The 18953-nt window shown below is 44.8% G+C and overlaps 1 protein-coding gene across 7 annotated transcripts in view; it reads right to left on the bottom strand.

Moving 5' to 3' along the window:
• DENND1A (DENN domain containing 1A) overlaps positions 1-18953 on the bottom strand; it is a 498150-nt gene that overhangs the window by 194448 nt on the left and 284749 nt on the right. For all 7 annotated transcript variants that reach the window (XM_036107896.2, XM_078061741.1, XM_078061742.1 and 4 more), the window contains one exon: positions 6324-6369. In XM_036107896.2, coding sequence (XP_035963789.1) covers positions 6324-6369 — 46 coding nt within the window. The remainder of the gene's footprint in view (positions 1-6323; positions 6370-18953) is intronic.

Here is an 18953-nt window from a genome sequence, read left to right on the forward strand (position 1 = left end):
ACATATGTAAGCCACCACTTACATCTGAATATAATCATGGCTCAGAGTTTTGCATCTATCTCAGCATCAACAAGTGTGAACTATATCTTATTACCGTCTACCTGTGGAGGCCTGTGAAGAAGCAAAATGGCACAATGGTAAACAGGAAACACTCTTCTCCACTCACTATGAAACGGTGTAAAAATTAATTTATGTATATATAAAAAAAAGGCGAACAAAGGATTAAAGACTTTCTATGCCGAGGGAAAAATGAAAAGAAAAAACGAGTTAAAATTGTGCCAACTCATTTGACAGAAATTCGGGTTCTTTGAGATGCATAGGAAAAAAAGAAAGGTTATTTTTCTTTTCTGTAAATAAGTAAATGCTGTGATTTTTGTGTGGGAGCCCGCCAGTTACACCAGGAGCCCCACTGCAGATGCAAATGCTGCCTCTGGCTCCCACAGACCAAAAAGAGCTCTAACTTGGTCCCTGGATGTGGTGGCCCAGTGCTGTGCCAAGCATCTGGTGCATCTGCAAAATCAGGCGCCTAGACGCTCCCGCCAAGCCTCCCCAGGTAAAGGACGGAGAGAAAGAGAGAGGAATGCTGTGACCTTGGCCTTGTGCCCTCATGTACCTATCACATGCCTCCTGACATTGCAGTGTGATGGGAGAGGTGGCTAGGGGCCTGTGAGCCTGGTTTCTGGGTCTCACTCCCCCTGTTCTTACCGCCTGAACTATCACTTAGTATACAATCTAAATTTATGTCCTCAAACTGGGCTGTAGAAAGAATATCTAATTCATAAAAAAGTACTCGGAAACAGGGAGGAAAAGACAAAATCTAGTAAAAGTGGTGCTTAAACCCCTGAAGAAAGTCATCAGCACAAACACCTCCGCCGCAGCGTGGTAGCAAGGGGCCAATCGGAAGCTTGGGTTGGGATGCTAACACATCTGAATTTTATATATATGGTCGTGGTGTGTAATTTACTAAAGAATTACCTTGATCTTTATAAATATCAATTTACTTTATTAACATGGTTAAGCAGTTTCCAAGCATTTTATATGGAAGGACTGTGTTTCTAATGGCCCAGAAGGAGAAGGCCTGACCATGTCCCTCCCCTATTTACACACTTCAATGGCTCTCCATTGCCCTATAAAGTTCAAACTCTTTAACAAGGCTTACAAGGCCCTGGATGGCCTGGCCCTTGCCTGCCTACCTCAGCTCTCCTCTCTCCCTTCAGCTCTGTGCTCCTGTCCGATACTGAACTACTCATACTTTCTGGAAAACTCCATCGTGTTCATTTTAAGTCTTTGCCGATGCCGTTCCCAGTTTCCCTGGTTTCAGTTTAGGTAGTCCCTTCCTCTCGGAAGCACGCCCCTCAAGGCTAGATGCGGTGTCTGCCCTACCAGACCCATGGCATCCCAAATTCACTGCACTTACTTTCCACTTGTCTGCTCCAGACAAAACCCTGTGAAGGCAGGGATTATGTGACATTCACCATTTCATACAGAACTCCTCGCATGATGCAGTGCCTGGGTACGCAGAAGGATCTCGAAACATTCCTGTAGAAGGGGATGTAGACTGCATCCTACCACAGGCCAGGCCCTGGGACATGCTGGGCACATACAGGACTCCCTTATTTAATCCTTACCACAATCCTAAAAGATGGATACTAACGACTATTCCAAATGAAGAAATTAAGATACAGAGAGACAAAGTATCATGCCCGAAATTCCTACAGCAGGGGAGCGGTCCAGCAGGGGACTGACAGTACGTTCAAATTCTACAAAAGTGCTGCTCCCATCCCTGACATAGTCTCTGGCACTGCAAACCAGGAGACAACAGGGCGAGCACAAACCAGTTTTGTTGACATTCTCCTTCCCCCAGGTGATGAGGATGATGAGCCTGGTAACCTAAGTGTCTCTGAAACAGAATTCAAAGCCATCAGCTTATCAATGTAAATGGCTTTAAGGCCACTGAGGAAATAAAAACAGCAATGGTTGTTGATCTCTGTTGAACTCTATGTGCCAGGCACTGTGCGAGGCACCCAATAAGCATGACCTCACTGGATCCCCCAACGGTCCTTTAAGGGAGAGATGGCCATTGCCCTCACTTGATACATAAGACAACAGAGGTTAAGAGGTCAATTACGGTTCCCAAGATCGCATAAGCAGGAAGGAGGGGAGCCAGCACCCAGAGCCCACGTTCTCACCACTATACTTCCTTGCCTCCTCCCTGAGCATTCTGCCACCAGGACTGATACATACATGATATCCTGCATCCATCCCTCATGTCGCTCTGAGGCCTGGCCACAAAGCATTGTTTGTGAGGCTTGGAAAGGACAGTCTTCATTTATCAAACAGGAGAAGCACCATCGACCAGATGTGACCTGGCACCTGCTACCAGCCATGGCGCAGAAGAGGGGCGGCAGAAACGTCTCCTGAACTGAACTGAGGTTGAAAGAATGAAAGGAAACAGCCACTGTGTAATCTGGCCACGTTTCGGTACTTCCTAGCTGCCAGCTAACAAGATCATTCTCTCCAAGAAGAAACTAGGTCTATGCCAATAGCCTTGGCTATCCTGCTAACTTACCACTAGCCTCAAATTAATGTTTGCTTAAATGAGAGAAAGAATATAAAAAGGCAGAAGGAGGGGTAAGAATCACGATCAACTATAAACTTGTCACTTTAGAAGGAAGGAGGACTCTTTAAGGGGACGAGGTTACCATTTAACACACAGCAAGGGCATCCTGGTAGAGCAGGAAGACCAGAATGAGGTCTTTCCCCAAAATAACTTTTTTCAAATGAGAACACTAGGTTATAATTTATATTTCCTTTTGTGCAACAAATTTGAGTGTCATAAAAATGGTTAAAAAGTCTTCCTATGGTAGCTTTTTCTAAACTTTTATGAACATCTGCCACATTCATTTGAAGTTTAAAAAATTCTGGCACATATGCAAAGGCATAATAAGGTGCCTATAGCTTTCAAGAAAAAATAACAAGACAGTCAAAAATAAGCTTTTTGCTGAATTGCCAGTAAGAAAACTAGTGTGCGAGATGAGATGGGCCTTCCCGAGCTCCCTCCTTAAAGAGCTTTCCTTTGGCCCCAGGTACGAGCTCCTCCCCGAGCATTACAGCCCATAGTTCCTGGAAGAAATCTCAGGAAAGCATTTCTCTCCCTTGAAGGGTATAATAGAACCAGATAAACCCAATCAAAAGGAATGACTAGAGCACTTGGAGTCTGAGCTGAAACCCACACGAGGAGATAGACCCAATCCCATGATTGGGTAGTTCATGGCTGCCCAACACACCCAGGAAAGACGACTTTGTCTGGAAAGTGGCTTGGCTGGCCTCAAGAATGGGGCGACAACTATTTCTGTTTTAGTGCTGACCACACAGGAGTTCAGCATGGCAAACCCCTCCCCAAGTTCAAACAGGTCTAAGATTTATCTTGACTGGTGCTTCCTGAACCTTCTCACTTAAAGCCCTTCAAAGGCTGAGGAGAGTAGACTTGCACCCATTTACCTAAACGCAAAACTGTCTCAAATTTTAGCTTCAAAATTTATGTATATTTTGCACTGCATGTTTTACTACCAAAGGCCTTTTAAAAAATGCCTTATAATCATATAAAAAGTCAAAAATTTACTCCATCTTTAAGTAAAATTATAGTGCTGGGTTCCCTGGAAATTGTGATGCCTATTGGAGGCTCTAAATGTGTTCCGAATTCCAGTTTTCCAAGCAGGCACTCAGTCCTTTTCAGAAAGCACCTGCTCGGCGTCCTGCTGAGTGCTGAGGACACCACAAGAACGAAGCACAGTCTTTGTTCTCAAAGAACTCATACTCCTAGGGATGACAGAGAGGACAGAGAAGCAGACAGCTATCATCCAGAGCAAGAGGTACAGGAAGTGAAAGATGACAACTGGGGGACTTTTGGGAAGAACTGGAGAACGGCAGGCTTAGCCACGGGGGTGTTGGGGGGGGGCGTGTGTGTTTAGGGATCACTGAGAGCACTGGCTAGCAAGGGACAGTGAGGGGACATGAGGCACGACAGCGGCGGAGACTGAGCAGATGTGGGGAGGGCAGAGAGGTGGGCCGTAGAGGTACAGGGACGAGGCGGAAGGCTCTCCTCCAGATGTCGGGACTGTGCTCTGAATTTCATCTCCATCTTCATCCCTCCACAGCCTAGCAAATGTCTGGAACACGGAGGCCTGCATTTTGCTTATCAAATGAATGAGGAAGGCTTCATAAGAATCCAAGAGAGCAAAGAAAAAAGGTCAATGAAGGCAGTGAGGAAGGAACAGGGTGAGAGTCCAGTCAGAGACGCGGTGGCTACTTAGAGAGAAAGAACTGAAGAAGAGGAGCCCTCAGCCATGCTCCGCATGTCCCACCTTGGTGCCTTCTCAGGCAGCGGTGCCACTCACAGGGATGGGGAGCACCGGGAGGCCGTGCGTGCGTGCATGCGTGTGTGCGTGTAATGCATTGTTTGGGGAAGTCTGAGTTTGAGCCATCTGTAGGACATTAGGGGACAGTCAACTGGCACTTGAAACTTTGCATCTGAAGTCCCCAGAAAGGGATGCCAGTGTTAGAATCACAGCCGAGAGTCACTGACATTACCTTGGTAGCTGAAGCAAAAAGCCTTACTCGAGAAGACTAGAGGGCATGTGGAGAAGAAAAGCAAGCTAAGACTAGAAACGTGGACAATGCTGAAGGTAAAGACACATGAAAAGGAGTCTGAAAAAGCCCGTGCTGGAACAGTCTGGAAGGCAGGAGGAGGGGCAGGAAAGAGCTGTGGACTCTGATAGACCAAATGGTCTTTAGATTCGTGTTTCAAACTCTGCAAGAACAGGCATGAAAGGTCAACGAGAAAGGATTCGCTTCCAATTTTTCACACAGGAGCTTTGAATACACCCCTAAACTTGACAAACAAAGGTAAAACACAGAAGAAATCTCTTCAATCTGATCTAAATACACCATCCAAGATAGTCCATAAACTGTGTACTGTATGTGCTCAGGGCTGGGTGATGACAAGGAGGAACTGTTAACAGAATGTAGGAGCCACATGGCCGTCCTGTCAAATTAGAAATTTGAGCAGATTTCTGTGGTCTATTTTGATCAAGATTCTCAATGTCAAACAAACAGGTTTTTCGATAACCAACTTGTTTCATTTTCGTAAGCACAATAGCACAGCGTGCAACAGTTAGTGAAGAAGCAGGTGGTCCTCGTCGACGTGAAATGAAGGGAACAGAAGAAGAGAAGTAGCACTTCCTTTAAGACATGCAAAGCATCATCACAGACGGACATGGCTCTAGATTTTCCCTCTGAGAGCGTATCTCCTGTGCAAAACAGGCAAGCCCCCACCTCCCACCCCGTTTTGCTCTAGTACAAATTTAAACTCTCTCTTGAGGAGGGAAAAGCTTAAGGTTCATGTCTACGAACCAATGGCACTTACAAAAGCACAGAAAAGTCCTTTAAAAGAACTGCTATCTAATTGGTACAGCCATGCAGAAAGCAATCTGGCACCAGATTCATAGCTTTGACCAAGCATTTCTACTTTGGGGGTTCTGTGCTAAGGAAATAAGTCAAAATGCAGATAAAGCCTTATGCATAAAGATGTTCACTGAAATGCTATTTATAATAGCGGAAAAGGATAAACAACCTAAGTGTCCAACAATAATAGGAAAATGGTTAAGTTGTGGTATATCCAAACAGTGGGCTCACAGGCAACAAATTAAAAATTATTATTACTGAGAGTAGATTAAAAACATGTAGACATCCCCATGCCATAATGTTAAGTGAAACAGACATAAAATTATACACACACACACACAACCAGTTATGCACATTCATACAAAATATATATTCACAGAATATAGACTAGGAGGAAGAATAATGAAATGCTAACAGTAGTTGAATCTGGAAATAATGGTATTGTGGATAATTTTAACTTTCTTCTTTGTACTTCCTTATACCACATGCTCTACAATGAAAACATAATACTGTTACAGTGATTTAGAATAAACATCATTTTGAAAAGCAAGCAATTTCCCTTCCCTCATTCAAACCCTTAAAGAACCCCTTCCTCCTGCCTCTTTGAACCTCACTCCCTCACCCATGAAAATTGACAATCTCCAAGCAAAGTGGAAAAACACTGGAAACCAGAGCCCAGTGGAAAGAGTCTCCGCTGAACGCTCAGCTCTGTGCACCTGGGAGGGGGCTGCATATGAGGTGTTGCTTCGACATGCTCCCATGTGCAGAGCTGTGAATCCAGAGACTGTGTCTTTTCCACTGCCACATAGCAAAACAAAGCTGCAAGTAGAGAGATCTGGGGAGGAAAGGCGCCAACTTACCTCCATTAAACTTAAATGGATTCCTATGAGGTAGGGCATGGGAGCACTGTGAAGAGAAACAGAGACACACAGCTGCTTTAATGTCTGTTGCTTCCGACAGAAAATTACAGATGGTTCACTATTTGGAGAAAAACTGTTTTAATAAACGTATGCACAGTTACATTTCCTTTCACAACAAAAATCCTAAATGTGACATTTTGTTCCCAAGCCTAGAAACTTCCGGAGAATTTCAAAATGTGGGCAGCCTGAGAAGCAGCATGGGTGGTGGGAAGAGCACCGACCTTGGCGTTAATCCCTCAGGAGCAGCTCTGTGACTACACAGCCTCAGTTGCCTTATCTTTAAAATGGGATACTGGAATCAAATTGGCAGCTCATGATCAGAACAAGAGAGAATACACGTCAAATGATTAGTACAGTTCCTGGCACAAAAGGAAACTGTTATTGCCACAATTACGACAGAAAAAGCAGTTAACAAGGTTGAATGGAAGGCATGATGCGTTTCGGCGAAAAATGATTGTTTTATTTGCTGTTTCCTTCTGCCATCCAGAGATGTGATCTAACTGTCCATTCTGACTGGCCTAAGTACGTGAGGAACTTCGAGCAAGCCTTCCCCCACCAAGGGCACACATGCCATCCAATGACACCCCAGTTCACAAAGCCCCTTTCAACTGCTTCATTCACAGGGAGGGCAATGGTTCCCTAAGTCAGTGACTGAGCAGGAGTAGAGAACCCAACTCCAAAGCTCTTAAAACCTGGGCATTATGGACTGATTTCCTTTAGTTTCAGGAGTGTGTGTGTGTGTGTGTGTGTGTGTGTGTGTGTGTGCGCTCACACACATTATCATTTATGATGCTACTTACCAATAAATGGGCTAAGCATTATATGAGGAAATTCAAATTCATCTTTCCTAATCCACACAACAATGGCATAAGGTAGGCGTTATCCCCATTTTACAGAGGAGAGAACAGCCCCAGAGAGCTTAAATCCCTCCTCTAAAGCCATAAAACAAAGGAAGCAGCAAACCTGGGAGGACTCTGAAGTTTCTTCTTCTGGGCCATGAGGACTTCATAACACTGAACCTAAAATCCCTGGGCCCACCTCCCATCAATGGGACAGTAGGGGAGAGAGGTCAAGAAGTAGGAGGAAGAGAGCGAGCAGGCACCTTTTCCCCAGGTCTCTCCAGTATGTAACACATCCTATGAAAGGTGCAAGAGTTATTCTGTGAGCCTAGAGCAAAGATACCTGGCTCTGATCAAGGTGACCAGGCACCTTTCCTCTGGGGCAGCCAGGAGACTGCAAGCGGATCTGCAAGGATGGCTTTTCTTGGGAACAGGGTGGGGGGAACCAGAGGGGTAAGAAGTGAGAACACAGAGGTGTGCTTTCACTTGAATACTAAGGAGTTTAGGCTTTATCCTGAAAGCAGTGGGTAGGGAATGAAGGTTTTTAAACGTCAGATGTGCATTTTAAAATTGCTCAAACATTTAAAAATAAGAGAGGGCACAATTCCCTCATCACCATTCAACAAATAAAATTCTTCAAGCAAAAATCCTTTCCCAGAATATAAAATGTCCTCCTTACTACAGATCTCAGCAGTAACATATCTTGGGAGCCTGTAAAACAGACTTGAATATTAGCAGCACAGTTCGGGAACTATTCTTCTAGAAGACTTTTGTATTTGATAATAGCCAAAGAAAGAATTATACACACAACTGCAGTGAAAGTGGAGTTGTCTTGTCTTTGCTTTCTTCTTCTTCCTCTCTCCTTTTTTAAAAAAAGGTATCTGCTGTGCACATTCAGCTTCTCTTCGCTTCTAGGGGCAAGGAAATGCCCTATGATATTTTTTTCGCTTAAACTGTAAACCATTAGTTTAGCTGCCAGCCAAACAAATGCTCAAACTTCCCAGTGTGCCGGGCTCTGCTGTCCAAGCTTTTTCCAGTGTACACTGAAATGAATGTGTTTCTAATTAAGTAGCTTCAGGAACACGACAGCTTCAATGTCAAAAATACAAAGTCTGAACCCTGGCAGGAAGTCTTAAGACTGCAAATGTCTCATCTAGTGGAACCTTGCCTAATGTAATGAAAGGAAGCAGGAAGAGTGCAGAATTCCAGAAAAATGGCCACTTATTAATTTGTCCAGAAGCACAGCCTAACACAGAGAAGGGAGAAAAACTCCAATCCATAATATTTAACCAAATCTCATCAACTTTTCCAGCTCCTACGTTTAATCATGCAAATGACAAAGGATGTGGAGTTTTAATTAGAATTTCAGAACTGAAATTCCAGCAAATGAGTTAATGTACAGAAAAAGACCGTTCAAACAAGTGTGAGAAAGACGTGAAAATAAATACTGCAAAAGTCTCTGTATAACTAAAGGCTCTTACCCGAAAAAGAAATGTTTTCTAGAATTTTAAATATGTAGGTTTTAATGCCATGCCCTTTTGTCCTGCAATTAAAATCAGTGATACTCTGAAAGAGAGGAAAAGGAGTCTTGCAGAAGTGACTACAGATGCAAAATGGGACAAAGTGGGACTCACCCTTCAGGTATCATTAGGTAGGCATTTTTTTTAAGCCCAATAATTTCCCAAAGAGTAATTATGGCCTATCATAGACGTGCAATTTCTTAGCCAAGTACTGTTAGGGCTGCAACAGCTCTGTATTTAGAAAATATTGAAAGCACATTTACTCTGAAATCACAGCAGCTCCATGTTTTGTATAAATGCAAATTTAGACAAATACCTTTTACACTGTCATCATTTGCTTACAAAGCCTCAAATACTTCCCTGAATTGACTGCATTTTGCTCTGCAAAGATACTAATTACAAATTCCAAGTGGGGAGAGGAAAATGGGGGGAAAAAGGAAACCCAGAGTCTCCTTAACATCTCAATGTAGCAAATATGTAACCGGGTAATTCTAGGTGTGTTCTGAAAATTTCTATTCTCAGTAAACCTCAAAGTTATTGTAGCTACTGACTCACTTTCTTTGGAAACCTCTTTTCTTTGGCTTTTTATTGTAAAGAGAAATTTGGGGGAGGGGGATCACATCACCTTAATGCTACTTTTTATTTTCACACTTTTCTTATCCAGTATTGGCCCACATTAACAAACATATTTATATCTTCGAAATTATAGAGTGCATACATATTTTATTGTTTTCTCATTGGCCACGTTAACGTCTCCCATATTAGACTACAATCTTTGTGATTAGAGACTGTGTAACATTCCACCAGCTGTGGATATGCCTTAATTTACTGCACCCTATTTCCAGAGTTAGATATTAAGTCGCTTCCGACTTTTCACTATAAGTCATGCAGTAATGAAAATGAACAACTTCATGGGCATGAATTCCCAATCATGGAATTACTAAATCAAGAGGCAGGGCTGTGTGTGTGTGTGTGTGTGTGTGTGTGTGTGTGTGTGTGTGTGTGTGTGTGTGTGTGTGTGTGTGTGTGTGTGTTTGGTTTTTTTTTTTTACACCTTGTTATTTTTTGGCAAAGTGCTTCCTAAAAAGGCAGGGCTGGTGTGTGTGTGTGTCTGTGTGTGTGTGTGTGTGCTATTGGTTTTGTTTTGTTTTGTTTTTTTTTTTTTTACACCTTTTGTTATTTTTTGGCAAAGTGCTTCCTAAAAGGGCAGGACCTGCCCCACTGGAAATCTTCCAGGACGGTTGCAAGGGTTGGAGATAACCCATGAAGTGCCTGTTACGGGAGTAGCACAGGGTAGGCTCAGTAACTTCTCATGCCCAGATGGGTTCTCTCTAAGGCCCTGACATGGCTGGTCCCACTGGACCCATTTGCTTAGCACCCGAAGAATGATTTCTTGTTCCTGCCCTGGTTCTGAGGGATACCTGGCAAAGCCCTGGTGAGGACAGTCGAGACTCCCTTATGAGTGTGAGGTGCTTGCTGGGCATCATCAGGCACATGTCCTGCTGACACCAAGCACACTCTCATCACCCTTCTATTCGCTGAGCTCAGTAGGCTGCTTGACACTTTCTTCGGACGGCAACCTTTACTCTTGGTTTTATATACCACCAAGGATGCAAAAGACCACAAGTAAACTGTAATTTGTTACTTCCTCACCACTTACAATGACAAAATTTAAAAACCACCTATCACTCTTGATCGCTCACCTTAAAAGGAAAATACAGCAAAATACGTTTGTTTAAGCGATTCCTAAAACACTCCTTCAACATTCGGAGTCCGACCACCCTGCATCATTTTGATTCAGTCATCAGTGTGCATGTTTTCCCAAGGGTATCTCAGTAACAAGACATAATCCAACTTCATCTAGAAGCTACCGTCCTTTATTAGGTCCCCCAAAGAACTTGCTTGTTGCTTCTCAAGAACACAGCAATGCAAATATCTGTTTGACTAATAGCAAATGAACACCGTGCTTTGCCCTGGGTGCCTTTCAGTATTCGCAGTGACTTTGCATCTCAAAGCCGATTCCGAGTGCGATTTTGGAGACATTGTAAATGGCAATTAGACACAACATGTGTGGAACCAAGAGTGCACATAATTAAAGCGGTGGTCATATTAACAGCTCTGACCAAGTTCACACACAGGCAGGCCACGACAACCGTGTCACAGCTGCCCTGTGGCTGGCTGCAACTGTGGGATGCCATCGTGCATCTCTGAACAGCGGAACAGCGTGGATCTCTATTAGGCCTTCGTTCTCGGGAACTACTGCACTATCTGACTTCATCAGTTACATTCTGGAAGAGCAGAAACTACTCTTTCTTCCTTCTTCCCTGCGAAGGAAAGAACGTCTGTTGCTGGTGTCAAGGCAGTGACAATATAAGGACCTTGACCTGAAAGGTATGTTTAATATGAATCCTATTAAGGGGAAAAGGAACATTATAATATTTATTGAGCTACTATAACCCAGCTGCTTTTATGCATTATTTACACAGAATCCTCAAGATAACTCTCCAAGGTAGTGCTATTATCCACATTTTCAGACTGGGAAACAGGCTCAGAAAGGTGAAGTAAGTTGCCCAAGGTCACACAGCTAGTATAGGGAAGCTGTAATTCAAACCCAGGGCTGTCGGATGGCCATGCCCAGGCTGTCCCACAGCACATGCTCAGTACTTAAGCCAAAAGACGTGCTGGTACACCAAGGGGGCTACTCACCCAATCCTATGAACTCAGGCCTGCGACGTAGAGAACTTTCTTACAGGTAAGTTCTATGCACGAGCTCACTCCCAGCATGAATGTGGCTCCTGCAGACTTATTAAGGGTCTTGCAGCCCCGTTCATTATTACTGCACATTCACAATTTGTTTAATTCCTTTCCCCAGACAACTAGAGCCCTCTTAATTATGTTCCCCTGAGGTGAGTGGCTACTAATGGGAAAAGAGTCAGGTGAAATAAAAGAACACTGGCTGCTCAAATACATAAAATACAGCTTCCCAGGACAAAGGGGGAGGGGCGGGGGATGACCTGCGGAGAGGTGGGAGGGCCCCCACCCCAGGTGAGCAACACCTCTTTGACCCCAGTAAGGAATTAGCTAAGAGCTGCCCAGGGACTTGGAAGGTCCACTGTGTTGCTTTTCTTTCCCCCATAAAAATGCACAGTCAGCATTACAGTTCACACGCTGCAGTACCCAGTCCACCTCTCAGAGGCATGCACCTCCTTAATCACATATCCCGACTGGCCAAGGGGAGCCCGTAAGTCTTTCCTCAGTTCACTACTTTTTTTTTTTTTAAATGTTTTATTTATTTATTCATGAAAGTCAGAGAGAGAGAGAGAGAGAGAGGCAGAAGCAGAGGGAGAAGGAGGCTCCCCGCCTAGCAGGGAGCCCGATGCGGGACTCGATCCCAGAACCCTGGGATCATGACCTGAGCCGAAGGCAGACGCTTAACCATCTGAGCCACCCAGGCGCCCCTCAGTTCACTACTTTTAAAGGAAAAGAAAACTCTGAAAGAAGTCTTCTTCATTTGAGCTTTTCTTTCTTTTTTTTTTTGGAAAAGAAACAAAAGTGTAAACACAGCTTGTCCCTTGTAGATTCTGCTCTGAAATAAGGAGACAAGAGGTGGGAGAAAAAGCACCAACAAAGACCTCACAGCACGTCTTGGCAGAGAGCACTCAGCATCATAGCTCTGGTCTCACCGAGAGTGACCAGATGGACGGCGGACAGGCCGATATCCTGGCTGGTGTGCACAGGGAGTCGGGCCCAGCAGCCACCGTCTATTGCACCCCTGCCAAGAGCCAGCCCCGGGCTAGGGGCTCAACGGGCATTTTCTCAGCAGACCCTCACCACAACAGTGTGAGGCAGGTACGACTGCTCCCAGCACTGTACAGATGAAGAAATGAAGGTCATGCAGGTCACACAACTCGTCAATGGCAGAACAGACTAGAACCCAAGTCCATTCTGCTGAGACAAAACGAGCAGACTGTTTCCCGGAAGCCCAGCCTTTGCGCGGCTGGTGGAAGGAGGAGGGAAAGGAGATGAGGTCGTCCCTACTCTGCTTGCTGAGGGCTGGTCAGCAGCTATGCCAAGTCGCAGGCCCCGTCACGTCATGTCTAGGCACCCAGCTCCCCGCCTCCCCTCACCATAGGAATCCTCCTGTCCTAAATTTCTCTCTGAGCCCTTCGTCAGACGGTGTCCCTGGGCCCCAAGCCCTCCTCCTTCAAGTCCTACTGAACCTCTGCTGCCCATCAGAGCAGAGCGCCACTTCTCACGTAACCCCGGTGGTTGCGAACACCTCCCTTTTTAGAGGCTTTTGTGTGGGTTGCCCGTTTGGCATAAAGCACATGTACATGTGCATGGTTCTCCTAGACTGTCAGTCACAGGAGAGCCGAACGGTCTCCCGTTCGCAGAGGCGACCACGTGCTGAGCACGGAAGAACAGCGACAGCGGGGCTGCTACATACTGAGTGCGCACCAGACACCAAGGGCTGTGCAGCAGGCTTTAGCCACCTTATCTCATTTAATCCCCAAATAATCCTATTTATACCATCCATTTTATAGATTAAAAAAAGGATTCCCAGAAACCTGCCCATGGTCACAGTTAATGGTGATTCCCGCTCAAATCCTTCTACTTCAAAGTCTCTTATACTACTCTTGCTTAATATTCTCTTAACCATTATGCTACCTTAAGAAAACAACAACAACAACAATTATTTGACAATTGTAACTGAAAAAGCAAACAGCAAGTGGATACTTCATAGAATAAAACTGTTTGCCTTACTAGCTTAAATGAATGGATATTTTTTGTTCTAAGTAAGATTTAAAGCAATTTAATACAGTAACAAGAGCAGGAAAAGAAATAGGGCAAAGGGAAGAAACGCAAGCCGGGGTGAAATTGGTGCTCTAGCTGTGTGCTGTGAGGTTTCTTCCACACCTGCTGCGAGGGCCACAAATTTGGCTCTGAGCACTCCAGGGAGAAACGGGATTATAACAGGCTTCATGGTGTCCATAGAGAAAAATCAACTAGTCATTCAGGAGCTTGAATTTGAAAAAGGCAACTGGGGAGGGGAAAGAGAAAATGAACGTCTTATGGTACATCTGTTATGTGCTCAGTGTCTTGCATCTGCTGGTCAGGCAACCGACAAATATTACTGTGTGTCAGGCATCACCAAGGGCCGGGGATAGAGGACACAGCAAACCGCGCGGGTCCCCGCCTATTCGGAGCTTACAGCCAACAGCAGACATGAAATAAGCGTGTTAGTGTCTGTGTGTGCACTGAGGTAAAGGAAACACACAAGGTGCTACGGGGCGGACCTGCGGTGACCTCATTTCATCGTGGCAGCAGTCTTGAAAGGCTGAGCTCCATAATTTACAGAGGCATCTATGGCTCAAACAGGTTAAGTGACTCGACAAAGGTCACAGCTGGTGAGAGGCAGAAAATACGGCTTGAAAAGCAGAAGGGGGTACAAAAGCCATGAGTTAATCACAGTTTTCTTAGGGGAAAAAGTATTTAACTTTGTGCCTGGTTTCCACCCGGCCCTCCCTGATTTATGAGCAATAGCCCGGGATGAGGACCCATGAGAGGACAGGAGCAATTCTAGATTGGGAGAGGAGGCACAGACTGCCCAGCTTCCATGTGTGCTGTTGGGAGCCAGCATACAGGGCTCCCAACTGTGGGGCAGTGGGGTGTGCACGGGGTCGGGCACTGGGGATGGTTTGCTAATGCGACACAGGTCTATCGCTGCAGCTGAAGCGTGGGGGGTAGGGGACAGGGTACAGTGTCCTTCTCAGTGTGGGCCCTATGGCTTCCCGGGGTAACCTTGGGGCTTGGGGGAGATGCCTTCCAGAGCTCCGAGCCCCCGAACCCAACCTAAATGAACACACGAGCTACAAAGATAAGGCCTGGATGAAAACCTGGAAAGGTCAACATCAAAGCCTGAAGTGGTCCGCCCTTTTGTGCCTCCTCAGTCTACCGGAAGGAGACATACTTGGAAAACATCAGGAAGGGCTCCATGGCTAAGACCACTGTAGCAGGAGAAGTTAATCACAGAGAAAAGGTCAGGAGACAGGGCTCTCTACTGCCCCAGGGAGTTCAATGAGAACCATAACAGCCAGAGCCAGCTGCAGAGGGAAGTCTCAAGTTGTGAGCCACCAGCCGCCCATGAGACTCTCATAGAAATGCAGGAATGAATGAGGGAAGAAAGAAATGAGGAGAGAAAGAGGTTTATGGATAAATCAAAAGAAAGTAAACCGCCCCCCCAGATGTAAAAGTTTAAAAAGAGGGAAAGAGTTCTTCTTTTTGTTTTTCTAGGACTAAGGTATGTCACATGCCAAGATGCACAGCATCCAATTACTTCTTAGCCTAGCCTCTCAGTCTTTCAAATGTTTAAGGGTAAGAATAAACCCATTTTGTTGAGAGATCGCTCTGAGGTTAACACTGTGCTTCATGTACTCTCCCCTGGGCCAACAACTGAGAGAGGCAAGGACCCTTATGCCAAAAGTCCTGCCCTGAGGTAAGGCACCTCCCCTGCTGAGGCATGATGGCATCACATGGTCTGTGGCTCCTGCTCTGTTAGTGACCAGGAACACGTCTAGAATGTTTGCTGTAGAGACCACCACGCTGTGCCATAAAAATTCCACAGTTTTCTAAGTCTTGGGTCCAAGACAGGTTCCAGGTCAGGGAGGAATGAGGAATTACATACTGAATGTGTCTCAAGAAAGGGAAAGCCAGGGGGCTCCTGGGTGGCTCAGTCATTAAGCGTCTGCCTTCAGCTCAGGTCATGATCCCAGGGTCCTGGGATCGAGCCCCGTATCGGGCTCCTTGCTCGGCGGGAAGCCTGCTTCTCCCTCTCCCACTCCACCTGCTTGTGTTCCCTCTCTTGCTGTGTCTCTGTCAAATAAATAAATAAAATCTTAAAAAAAAAGAAAGGGAAAGCCAGGCCAAGGCTTGGTTGTATAAGCAGAGGTCAGGGCCAGCCATGCTCCATGCAGGCTAGTCAGAGACTAGGACAAGGGAGGCAAGCTGTGTTGCCCCCTGTCACATCAGGCAGCAGGACTGGGCCCGGCAAGGTGAGACCAGCAGGCCAGGTTCCGACACTCAGATGTAGATGCAGGAGCAGAGGAGGTGGAGGGCCCACAGAGTGGGTAAGCTGCCATCAGGAGAGCTCCCAAAGGGCGCGTCAGTGAGCCGACAGCCATCATCCCCAACTGGGGAAGGGACATTCCCGTGGTAGAGGGGCACTCTGTCTTCTCTAACCCTGCAAGTCTCTGCACCATTGAGGGCATGCAACGCTGAGGCTGGGTGACGGGGCACCTTGGAGGGACCAAGTTAAGGGTCTGGTGCCAACCACCTACACGGCCTACTCATTTTCACAGAACATTTGCTTTCTGCCATATATGCTTCTGGAAGGTTAAAAAATGTCTATTTTTAAATAAGGGCCAATTACCTTACTAACAATAAAGACTGTACTCAAAATCTAATGGATCTAGAATTAATGGTGATGGTTGCACAACCCTGCGAATACACAAAAACCCCACAGAATTGTACACTTTTAAAAAGGTTGTTAAGTGCTGCAGTATAGGAATTACACGTGAATTTAAAAAAATGGAGAACTTGAACCTATAGAACCTACAGTATCAATATAGATTCCTACCGAATCTATAGCATAGATAATGCAAAGAGCTCCCGGTCTCTTCTCTCTGCCATTTTTCCACCAGGAAGACAGTTTACTCATAAATTGTCCAAAACTTCCTCCAAAGGCTTTTGGCATCCTCGGTCTTGGGTGCTGAAGGAAATGGAGGGGCATTTAAATGTAGTGACTGTCAACACCAAACAAGTTTTTAGATGCCAGGCTTTTCATAGAGAACATATTTTTAGCTACACTCTTGGGGATGAGGAAACGGGAGGCTCGGAGAGGTTATGTGATTCACCCAAAGACATGAATTCGGTGGGACCAGAGCCAGGATTTGGACCTGAAACTTAACTCGTCTACTACTCAGCCTCTCTGTTCAAACCCCAGGGTCAAGTTTAGCCAAATCTTACTAAGGGATTTACCTGGAAATCTAGAATTTGCCTTTGTTCAACCAACACACATTGTTTGTACACTGCCTGCCTGTCAGGCCCACCACAGACCCAACTTCCCCCCTTCTTCTGTCTGAAACTGAAATCCTGGTCCTTACCCTCTCCTACTGCTCCCAGAGGAGCACTTGTTGTGGTGCTTCCGCCCCCTGAGCATTGGACCTGGTCCCTTGCTGCTTCTTAGCTGAAAAAAATCTGTCCTCCTACTCTTGCCGGGACACCTGAATTCTTTTGTGAAGGAGTGTTTTATCAGATCAGGGACCATCTATAGATAAGCTCCTACCTTCCTGTGCCCAATGCCAGGGACATAGGAGGCACTCATAAATACTTGCTACAAAATGGAAATGACAGTTTTTGCTCACTTGGAATTCAATCTTCAACAAAACCTACATAGCCCAGACTTTGGTATATACAGAATTTTAGCCACACCTGTCTACCTAATCTACTTCCATTTTACCTGGGTGTCATGTATTTCAACTGGATTTTGCTGGGTCATTTATATATATTCGCATTAATAGACAAGACTATATATATATACACAGACATATATATGTATATATACATATATATACACACATATACATATATATACAGATACACATATATGTGTGTATATAAATATATATAGTTATTAATTAACAAAAATAGTATCTACTATTCATGGAACACCCGTTTTGTGTCAGTAGTAATTACTATTCATGTTTGACAGAAGAGAAAGGAGGCTCAGAGAGAGGTTCAGTGACCTCAAAGCTAGTAAATGGGGAAGCCAGAACCAAAGCCAGGTTTTTCTGTTTCCATCACACCACACTTCATTGATTTCTATTTCTGTCACTAAGAATATCAATAATCCCACTAACTTCAGCATCAATTTACTCCCTATGCAAAATCATTGCATTGATGAAGAGAGAGATTAGATGGGACCCAGCCCCAGTCATCCAGAAGTCACTTCATAGCTTTGTCCAGACTGATGCCCCTACACTACATGGACTCTGCACCCTGTGATCAGGCACATTCCAGACTGCTTGCTAAAAATTCTAGATGGAATACATGATGCAGCATGTGGGGATTGGGTTCAGAACCCAACACGCAACATGAATAAAGAATCTAGAACTAGTATCTCTCACACAGAATCTGAGCATGCCCACTCTGAGTGGAAGAATGGTTTCCAGAGTCAGGAGATACAATGCATTTTACAAACACAACTGCAAAATTCAAACCTTAATTGTACACACAGGATATAATTTTTGGTTCAACCATGTCCTCAAGAGCATCAGGAGTTAGCTACAAACTTGACTCTTGATCTGGCTGGCCTTTGGGGGACAGCATGAACTTGCCCTGATCTGCTCTGGAAATATTTTGTCACAAAGGCATGTTAACAATTGTCCAGAACAACCCAAATATGCAATGCAATTTGGGAACTGACTTGTATTGTAGTCCTTATTTAGGACTACTTCTGAAAGAGTAAGGCAGAAAAGGAAATTTACATGGCAAATACCATATGGTTTCTACTGGGACCTTTTATTAGCAACATTTAATTAGCATAGTGCCCGGTACATGGTAAGTGCTCTACAAATATTTTCTGAATGAAAAACGTAGTCATCAAGAAGCCTACATGGAAAGTTTTTTTCACCAAATCGTGGTGATGGGTACAACTTATTCTCTAAAACTCTGGAGGATATTAGTAAGGAAAGCTTTAGTATCAGATGGCCTTACATTTTAAGCACAGGCTCTACCATTTCTTAGCTGTGTGACAGTGGTTTAAGTCACTAAACCTCCCTGAGCTTCGATTTCCTAATCCATGCAATGGAGCTAATAATGAAATATTATTTACGGTTTGATTTTGAAGATTTGCAATAATGTTTATAAAGAGTATGACACACACACTACTCAATAAGATGGTGATTATGATAATGAAGGGAAACGCAGATTCTCATCAGCAAGTTAATCCCTTTGTCCCAGAAATGGGCAGGCCCTCCCAACACTGGCCAAGGTCAGGGCTGCCATCAGCCAAGGTAGGCAACATTCTCATTTTCACTTTCAAAGTCAAGAAAATGGTACAGATCTAAAGTAGAAAGGAACCAGCAGCACATGTTTTTAAATATTCATAAGGGCTGGAAATGTCTTACTCCTTTCGTTTTCTCTGCCATCTG

The sequence above is a fragment of the Halichoerus grypus genome, chromosome 14 (assembly GCF_964656455.1).
Source record: "Halichoerus grypus chromosome 14, mHalGry1.hap1.1, whole genome shotgun sequence".
Lineage (NCBI taxonomy): Eukaryota > Metazoa > Chordata > Mammalia > Carnivora > Phocidae > Halichoerus > Halichoerus grypus.